The sequence below is a fragment of the Polypterus senegalus genome, chromosome 13 (genome assembly GCF_016835505.1).
Source record: "Polypterus senegalus isolate Bchr_013 chromosome 13, ASM1683550v1, whole genome shotgun sequence".
NCBI lineage: Eukaryota > Metazoa > Chordata > Cladistia > Polypteriformes > Polypteridae > Polypterus > Polypterus senegalus.
In genome coordinates, this window is record NC_053166.1 from 129,295,573 (window position 1) to 129,305,942 (window position 10,370).

A 10,370-nucleotide genomic window follows, 5' to 3' on the forward strand; every position below is an offset into this window, starting at 1 on the left:
TGCATTGCGGACCAGGATTTAAAAAAAAAAAAACTAAAAAAAAAACAGCTATGTCATTGGTATTTTAACATTTAAAAAATGTATTAATTTAATAATTTAATAAATTTATCATTTATCATTTTAACTTTCACAACATTTGTTCACAAAATGTAAATAATGAGCAGCTGGAGTGTGGCACAACATTAAAAAAGGCATTTCTCTATATCTCATTTCTGTTTTGTACTAGGATTCTGTGTTTCTTTATAACAGGGTAATCGTAATCAAGCCATTTTTCTGGATTGGCATTGTGCTCCATTGGACTATTGTACATGAAGTGGAAGAAGCAAACATGTAGAGTCTTTCTAAGAATGCTAAGAGAACATAGCAAACAGACAAATCACCGTTTGCACTTTTGAACAAACTAATTGTAGTTTTGAAACAAGCAAAGAACTTAGCCAAAAAATATAGTATAACAAAATCAAATATGTAAATCAGAACTTAGAATCAAAAAATATACAAAGTCCTACTTAATGTTTTTGAACACCTAAAGCTTCAACAAAGTTTTTTTTTTCATACAACCCAAAAACTGGGACACTGGAACTACCACAGCTTCTGCTTTTATTGGTGGAGCAAAATAATGTCAAATGTCACATGATTTCCAGCTCACAACTGCCAACAGGTGTTGTTGTTACCAAAAGTGTAACAACGCCTGTGAGAAATAAATGGCTTCATGAAACATTTTATATATGTTTATACAATGTTATACAAGCGCATAGGGAGCAGCTTAAGGACCTAATGCGCACTGCGACAAGTCGTGCCAGGGGACAACGGCAGGGTACTAGCCTCTCTCTCTTTATTTCCTCAGAAAAAATGAAGCACCGCTGTCGTTACTTTACCCGGACGCCTAAAGAAATGCACCACTTACAGGTTCCTTTCTATCCTCTGGTCCCTTCTTGATGACATCTTTTATCCATCCACCACCACGATTTTCCCAACATCTCAACATTTAATTTCTGGTCCCACCCTATAAGTTGTCCGTCTACCAACCCTCATGTGTCTGATGATTTTGTGAAAAAACAGTCTGACCTTTTTATTTACAGTATACAGGACTAAAAACCCCAAACCTTCATGATTGTGTCTTTTCTTTCTTGCATTATTAAAAAATAAAAATAAAACCCGTTACGCAGAGTCTGCCAAAAAATACTAAGAGTACAGGACATGTGTTTTGCCCTTATTGGGGCTTGTGTCATATACTCTTTAAATTATTTCTCAGATACTGTATTACATTTCTATGATCTGCTTCTCGCAACTGAGAGGACATGTTGGATATTTGGCAACTGGTTGTCCAACCACAAGTGTTACCTGGTAGGGTGAGGGTGAGGTGAGATTAGGACCAAGCATGGATTGCGTAGGTAACCACCCAAATAATCAGACTGCGATTCAGACCCAAGTAGGTATAATTAAAAACATATGAACAAACACATAATGAAAATGAAATGAGCATGGTTTAAAACTCTTAAATCACAAACAGAAGACAGCTCTGCATGGTATTTAGCTTTTCTATGCTCTGTTTTCTTCAGATAACAGAAATATAATGGCTTTACTCATTGACCATTCAAATTGGTTTGAATCCTACCTGGCAGGGAGAAAATTCTTTGTTAGTTGTGGTAATCACAACTCAAAGACGCATGATATTCTATATGGGGTTCCACAAGGCTCTATCCTGGGTCCGCTTCTTTTCTCAATCTATATGCTTCCCTTAGGTCAGATTATCTCAAGTTACAAAGTGAGCTACCACAGCTATGCTGATGACACACAGCTGTACTTATCAGTAGCACCTGATGACACCGACTCTCTCGAATCAATAACACAATGTCTTACTGGTATTTCTGAATGGATGAATAGTAATTTTCTCAAGTTAAATAAAGAGAAAACTGAAATTTTATTGATTGGCAAAAATGGATTCAGTGAGGTTATCAGAAATAAACTTGACGCATTAGGATTAGAAGTTAAGACGGAAGTAAAAAACTTAGGGGTAACCGTTGACTGTAATCTGAATTTTAAATCACATATTCATCAGACCACTAGGACATCATTTTTTCACTTAAGAAATATAGCAAAAGTTAGACCTCTTATATCATTGAAAGATGCTGAGAAATTAATTCACGCTTTTGTTTTTAGTCGATTAGATTACTGTAACGCACTGCTCTTAGGACTACCCAAAAAAGACATAAATCATTTGCAACGAGTGCAGAATGCAGCTGCTAGAATCCTAACTAGGAAAAGAAAATCCGAACATATTTCTCCTGTTTTGATGTCGCTACACTGGTTACCTGTGTCTTTCAGAATTGACTTTAAAATTCTTCTTATAGTTTACAAAGCCTTAAATAATCTCGCTCCATCTTATATATCGGAATGTCTGACACCCTATATTCCAAATCGTAATCTTAGATCATCAAATGAGTGTCTCCTTACAATTACAAAAGCTAAACTTAAAAGAAGTGGTGAGGCGGCCTTCTGCTGCTATGCACCTAAAATCTGGAATAGCCTGCCAATAGGAATTCGCCAGGCTAATACAGTGGAGCACTTTAAAACACTGCTGAAAACACATTACTTTAATATGGCCTTCTCATAACTTCACTTTATCTTAATCCTGATACTCTGTATGTTCGATTCATCATAATAACTATTCATGGTGGCTCTAAAATCTGTACTGACCCCTACTCTCTCTTGTTTCTTTTTCCTGTTTCTCTGTGGTGGCGGCCTGCGCCACCACCAACCTACTCAAAGCACCATGATGCCCCAGCATTGATGGACTAAAAGCCAGAAGTCCACGTGATCATCATCATCATCATCAAGTCCTTCCGAGAAAACCATAAATACAAAGAGGACTGTTTCATTTATGTTAGGTAGATTGCCCAGAGGGGACTGGGCGGTCTCATGGCCTGGAATCCCTGCAGATTTTATTTTTTTCTCCGGCCGTCTGGAGTTTTTTTTTTTTTTTTCTGTCCCGCCGGCCATTGGACCTTACTCTTATTCTATGTTATTAAATGTTGACTTGTTTTATTTTCTTACTTTGTCTCTTATTTTTCTATTCTTCATTATGTAAAGCACTTTGAGCTACATTCTTTTGTATGAAAATGTGCTATATAAATAAATGTTGTTGTTGTTGACCAAGAACAGATATATACTTTTTGTATTGCATCATAACATTTGCTTTGTAATATATTACCTTGCTGGACTGCTAATCGATGACCTTTTTCTAATCAGCCATTAATGGTAAATCAGCCCACAGTAAAGAACATGTTAATACCAAAAGAATGTAAGACACATAATGCAGCAGCTATACAGCCATCATCAAGTGTGTGACTGAAAAGGAAAAAGTGGGTTACATATATAAGCGGGGAAGGATGAAATATAGCCAGGTGATATGAAATAAGTGAAAGATGCGAGCTAGTATTTAAAGTTGCTATTACAAAAGATGAAGGGAAAGATTAAAAAGTTAGTTGGTTATTAATATGTAATCCAAAGATGACCATGATTTTAGCTGCTCCCTTTTTCCCCATAAAAAATTATCTTAAAACCTGTGCAAGAACACAGGCACTGATATCAGTGTGCTTATGTACATGGAATGTGAAAGAACAGCCTTAGAAAGGTCTTTAATATTCATTGCTTGAATGTGCTCTCCAAAATGATCTGCTAGTCATCTCCCTGTCCAAGTAGATGGCTGAACAAGAAATTTATTAAGCAAGATTTGTAGAATGGCATGAGGCCTGGTCCTGATAAGTGAATTTACTGGAGGGACAAGATAACCATTAACAATGATTTAATGGTGTATTCATTAACAACAAAAACAAATTTTCAATTAATAAAGTGGTATGAATAAAAACCTTAAAGCAGCATTTCTCAACCTTTACGTATTTGTCACCCGAGTTTTCATAACAGCTTTAATCGCACCCCCCCCCCATGTTTTTTTGAAAGGAGCCCACTAATACCAATTCGTTCTTTTTTAATTAATGATATATCATAGATGCATATTTCATTATACCTCCTTAACTTTTATCGACATTTACCTAACTCTATATTTATTTTTCTAGTATCAGAATGTAGTTTAAAGTTCGATTCTTGTTTTCTTTTTTTCACATCTTTGCGCCACCCTAGGGGGGCCCGCCTCACAATTTGAGAACCACTGCCAGATGGTCAGTTGCAATCCTAAAGGGTTACAGGTTTTCACTGTAACTAATCTTGCAATGAAAAGCAGAATTGATTTTTCTTATCTGCATATTTAGACACTTTACTTTCAAATGGCTCTGCTCTGTTCAGAGGCTAAGACGCCAAATGGGCTTCATCTGGCACTGGTTCAGCATATGGAGTGAACAAAACATTAAAAAGGACAAAATGTGTGTTACTGTGGTACCTTCACGTGCACAAAAAAAAGTACCAAATTGAGTGTTACTGTGGTACCTTCATGTGCACAAAAATGTATTTCAAGGATTCTCTTTTAATACTTTTGTCCAGCAAGACAGCTTTAAGAAAAACAGTGAGCAAATACCAAAAAAAATATATATAATTGAAAGTAGATACACTGTGATGTTGACTTGGATAGATGTGTCAGAACCAAGCTCCGTTTTAGAAAGAAGACTGTCATATAATTCTTACAATGTAGCAATATATAGCTAAACTATATTAGCAAAACACCTCAGAATTGCAGTTGATTATTACATACAGTATCTAAAAAAGTAGAACTTTTAAGTACCCTTGTGCAAAAAAATCTAGTGCCTTGAAGCCTCAGAAATAGTAACCTCCTACCAGTGTAAGAGTGAATATACTGTGATTAAAATGCTGAGAAAACAATTTAGTGCAGCATCAATATTCCTTATGATGGGAAAACATGCATAGACTGTCTGCTAATCTGAATACAGAAATAATTCTACAGAAAAGTGAATTAGGCAAGGAGTTTATTTACTGGTGGGGACTGGCTGCTAATTAAGAATTTGAGATTACTGAAAACCTGCAGCCAGTGCAGCTCTCTGGGACGTAATTTGTTACTTCCTGCCGTTAACAGAATACTTATTAGATCCTGGTGTCAGTGGCCGAATGTTTTCACTTCGGCCATATGGAAATAAGCAGTTACGGTGGTCCTATGATGGATCCCCTTAATTATTTCTGCTTCTTATTTAGATATTTCTGTATCTGGAAAAAAAGACATGGGGCGGGCGGTTGGCGGGCATTTGCGCTTTGCACAAAATGTCAGCTCAAATCTCCATAATTGTTGAGAAAATGTGACAGTTTTTTTTTACTGTTCTCGGTCATATTATGATCATACTGTAGGACAGCATAATACGCTGCGATCTTTCTATTCATCAGAAATTCACTGATTTGTATGGATTTTTTATGGTTAGGCCAGTAATGTCAACACCATTACAAACCCGTGCAACTATTTGATTATCAAAACAAATAAAAAAAGTACTATATAAAAATTATAATTCTGGAAGCAGTGTAGGCATAATTTAATTTACGTTTGGCCGTAAGAGAATTCTGCAACCTTACATTAAGGTTTTAATATTGCAAACATAAAAATAGCAACATAAAACATCTCAAAGATGTTTTACGTTCGGACTAGTTTTTTCTCCTACTGGTTAAGAAAAAATGTAACACTCACCGTCTGGTTATCAGCAGAAAAAAACTTCGTCATTACACAGCTGGCACTCCTCCCGGGAGGCAATCCACACGGAAGCAGCAGAGTTAACTTTAGAGTTTCCTAAATGCGTCTCGGAAGCTGGGACACCTCATTTTTAATAATCCATATTATTGACAGGGAACAAATTAAAGGCGTAAATCCTCACTGCCAACGACTTATTAAAAATAGACAGTTACAGAGGCAAAAAAGAGCAAATATATATATATATAGTTGTCTGTCGTCCGAATCTTTCGCATTCGTTATCTGTTCACGCTGTTGTCGACAGGTACAGTAAACAAGTGATGAGATTAAAGTCCTCGTCGCTTCTTGTATCCCTTCTGACGCCACCGGATAAGTAAAACCGGAGACTCTTCTCCTTTAAAACTCTTTTTAACCTGTTTAAGTGTTGTTTTGGGTTATTTTTTCCACGTATCAATTCATTTCCTTAAACCCTCTTCGCAGCATTCATTACTGTTACGACAGACACGAGTAACACCTGACCGATTAAACAGGTAAGTCAGAATTGTAGGGGAAACGCCGTGGACAGTCACGTGTCCGTGTGGCGCCACGCCCACCTGACCTGTATGCGATCGTTGCATGTCGCTTTATCTTGTCATGTAAGCGCTTTTCTGTGTGAAGCTGCTCATGTACCTCTGACATTTCCGTTGTTATATCCTTAACGAATCATATCTGAAACATGAGTTTGTACTCGTAACTTTTGTCTGTATCCCACTTCGAAGCCAGTGCTAAGTAAAGCTTGAACTTTGATATGCAAAATTTAAGACAGATTGCATTTCAACCTTGGCCACATTTGACAACCAAGTGATCTACAGTACTGTATGTACAACTCAACTTTGTATCCTCGCAACCAGCGCGACACAGGTCAGGGTAAACGGTTTATTGTTCTTGATGTCATGCGTTTCAATTTTTCACAAACAGGGAAAACATAGTCTCCTTCTGTACATCTCAGGTGTAAATTTGTTAAGTCATGTTATCGCTATCACGTAAATAATCAAATATCCCTAACGTTAACATTAAAATGCCTATTTAATAAATGTGCCTAATGAAATATTTTCACTCAAATGTGAAGCGAGGGGCACTTTGTTTGGATATTGTTTTAGCTCAAGCTTCCACGTTTTCAGATTGTTACAGGTTATTTACTGGAATCCTCCTGACAAAACGTTTCTTAAGTTTTATGGACTGATATCTAGTTTAGCCCTTCTCCTGCTGTTTCTTTTTATACATCTTTGGTCTAGACTACTGCAACTTGTCTCTGGCAGGAGTACCGGCATGTGCTAAAAGCGCTATATAAAGGCAAAGTATTATTATTATTATTATTATTATTATTATCAAGCCGCAGCAGATGGACCAGAATGCAGCAGCCCATCATGTATTTAACCAGCCAAGACAGGCACATGTCACTCCTCTCTTCAGGTTGCTACATCGGTTCCCTGTAGCAGCACGCATTAAGTTCAAATCCCTGATACTGGCCTACAGAATAGTCATTGGGTCAGCACCTGAGTATATGGTGACACTGGCAAGGTGCTGTATTCCTTTGGGTCCACTCAGGTTTGCCAGGGAACAGTGCATGGTGATACCACCACTATGTGGTATTAAGTTTCAATCCAGACTCTTTTCCTGTGTAGTTCCTAGTTGGTGGAATGGGCTACTCACCTCAATCTGTACTGCTGACTCCCTCATTTTATTCAAGAAACAATTGAAAACCCATTTGTTCTGTGAATATCGGTCTAAAATGATAGAAGTAAAAAAAATTTCCTCTGTGATATTTCATATTGTTGGTTAATTTGTTATTAGAATAAGTTTATTTGCATTATCGATTATAATCTATGACAGGACTGCCTTAACTCATGGGCATGCTGGTGGGCTCCACGAGCATAGGGGCCCCATGCTAATCAATGTATGTTGTGACTTGCTGAGTAGTTGCGTAGGCAGGGGCCCCAGTGCACTGCTTTGCCCAGTGACCTATAATGCTGTTAAGACAGCCCTGATCTATGATTATAAATGTATTAATTATTACATCTTTTCACTTGTGGCAATCAATTTTTCTTGCCTGTCTTGCTGCACTTGCTGAACAAACAGGCCATAGCCTAATGTTTGTGCCTAATGTTTACCTCTTTTTTAAGCCACTTTGAATAAAAGCGTCCACCAAGCAAATAATGTAAATGTAAATGTACATCTGGGGTTGGGCAATGTGGCACAGGCAGTCCCAAAGGTTTTGGTATAGGTTATTAGGGAAAGGGAACCAGAAGCAGTTCTGAGCGGGGCTGAAAAAAAAAAACACCTAACCACAAAGGATGCAATGCAGACAAAGCAGAGTTTCAGAGTTAAGTTTTAAACTTGTTTATATTTAAATGAAATAAGCCCAATTTTATAAAGAAATGTGTGAGTAAAAATACAAGTAATTGTGCCTGTAATTGATTCATTTTATATCTAGAGTTTTTTTTATCTTTTGAGATGGGAGGTTTTGTGGTGGCTTTGGCATTTCTAGGTGTGGCATAAGCCCCAATAGACCACCAAGTTTTGCTGCCTCTTCATGTTGGTGCAGTGGGTAAAGTTATTTCCTCAAAGTAATTAGACCTTTTTTGAGCTTATCCATTCAACTAGTGTTCACTGGTGTTACCTCATATGGTCCCAAAACATGCAGGTATGCTTTTTTATACACTGCAGAAAACTGTCTTTCAATTTGCTACTGGTTTCTATCTTGTGCCTGTTGATTCTAAAATAGGTTGTGGCTCTAATGTTTGAAAAAACAGGTACAAAAAATGGAAGGATGGGCTTATTGTGGACAGGTAAGCAATGAGCTCAAGTCTGTCTGTTTCTGTCTTGGCTTAAAATGATTGGTCACAGCACCTCCCTGCTTTGGGTATTCCTGTACCAGTCTTCTTCAGTTGCTAGTGGTAAATTGTTTTGTAACAGAAAGATACATCACCAGACCTTTGCTTCCAGCTTTTATGGGTAAGGAGGTTATAAGAGTGTTGTCATTTTAGAATTGTTTTCCAGCATTGTAGAATCTATACTGTGCTGCAGGATTAGTATTTTTTTTTTTTTACCAATTTTTCATTCAAAGAAATTGTCTTGGAGTGGAATGAGTGGGATGATGTAATGAATTAATGATTTTGTCTAAACTTAAAGTTTTTCAGATTTAGATTTAATTTAGCAAAGATAAAGAAATCTGGGCATACAGAAGTATAATTAGCAATAGCAGTAGTAGTAATATTATGAATTAGGATATTGCTCACTTTATTTCTTTCTAAACATTTTCCATCAAGAGTCCCCACCTCCAGTCCTGGAGGGCTGCAGTGGCTGCAGATCTTCATTCTAACCCTTTTTTAATTATGACCTGTTTTTGCTGCTAATTAACTTCTTTTGAATTAATTTTAATTGAACTGTTTTTAAAGATTCATTCCCCTGAATTGCTTCATTTCCTTCCTTAAATGGCACCCAAACATAAATGAAATGTGAAGTGAGTGAGCCAGCAGAAGATCAACTAGGTCAGGGCCTCAAACTCCAACCAATTTCACTCCAACCAGTTGCTTAATTAGGCACCGATTCTTGTTGTTGATCAAACCCGTTCTTTAACTCCATGGCTTGTTGCTGCTCTCATTGTGCAATTGCATACATTACCAAAATTGTTGATTTTCTCTTTTCTAAGACCACTGTTCAAATGTTTTGTGGATCTGAGCAGATCGACATTCCTGAGACCTCCACCTTTCTTTATTTTCAGATATTGTATGATGGTCACAGTTTGCTGGTCATGTTTTAGCTCATTTTGTATCTCATTATTGTTTGGCTGCTAATTAAGGAAAAGGAAACAACTAAGCAGTCTGAGTCTTCAAGAGCAAGTCAAATAAAATTAATTCAAAAGATGTTAATTAGCAGCAAAAACAGGCCACTAATTAAGAAAAGGGCTTGAATGAAAACCTGCAGCCACTATGGCTCTCCAGGACCAGAGTTGGGGACCCATCTTTTAAATGTGAAAAAAAAAACTGGTATCACATGTACTTTAGCAACCCTGTTCAAAACAATAACTTTAAAAGTTTTAAATTGGGCAGTGCCCTAACTTTAAACACAAAAAATGATAAATTAATATATATGCTTTGAAAATAAAGTGGTGAGAGCAATACACATCTTTAAATATTCAGTTACAAAACTGTTCATGATGGCAACCCAATTACTTGAAGTTAGGCCATTGAGGGATCTTATTGAAAGGGAGAAGGGCCAGTTTCAGTGAATTCCGTAATATAATTTCCATTAGACTTGGACAACTAGGGACTGACCTTGCCAACCTCTTCATTGCTTAGGAATGGACAATTGTGCCCCAGACAAATATAAAATCCTTTATGTACAGTAGACATTGAATTGGTGCCTGTCATTTTAAATAACAGAAATCTAGCGTGTCCAAAACTGAAGAAGGCAGGACTTTATACCATATATGGTGACTCCTAATCCCAAGGTTAATATTATGGAGTTGTTGAAATGACTCACATGAAGATGTATTCCTTTCTGATCCTGGAGTACAGATGTGGCCGAAGGGTTCCACACCAACCAGCTCCTTAATGAGAAGCTGATCGTGGGGTTGTACTGAACTCCATGTTTAATTTACTTCCTGTTTACAACTTTCTGCCCATATTAGGTGAATGTTTCAGCTAATATTTGGATTTTCAGTTTAGTTCAGTTCAATATAACATAG

At 37.0% G+C, this 10,370-nt stretch overlaps 1 protein-coding gene across 1 annotated transcript in view; it reads right to left on the bottom strand.

The window, feature by feature from the left end:
• The window catches only part of tmem184a (transmembrane protein 184a), a 76,060-nt gene extending 69,879 nt beyond the window's left edge, over positions 1-6,181 (bottom strand). Inside the window, exon 1 of the mRNA XM_039775099.1 lies at positions 5,642-6,181. Within this exon, the coding sequence (XP_039631033.1) occupies positions 5,642-5,674 (33 nt within the window). The 5' untranslated portion in view covers positions 5,675-6,181. The remainder of the gene's footprint in view (positions 1-5,641) is intronic.
• Between the last annotated feature and the right edge of the window lie 4,189 nt (positions 6,182-10,370).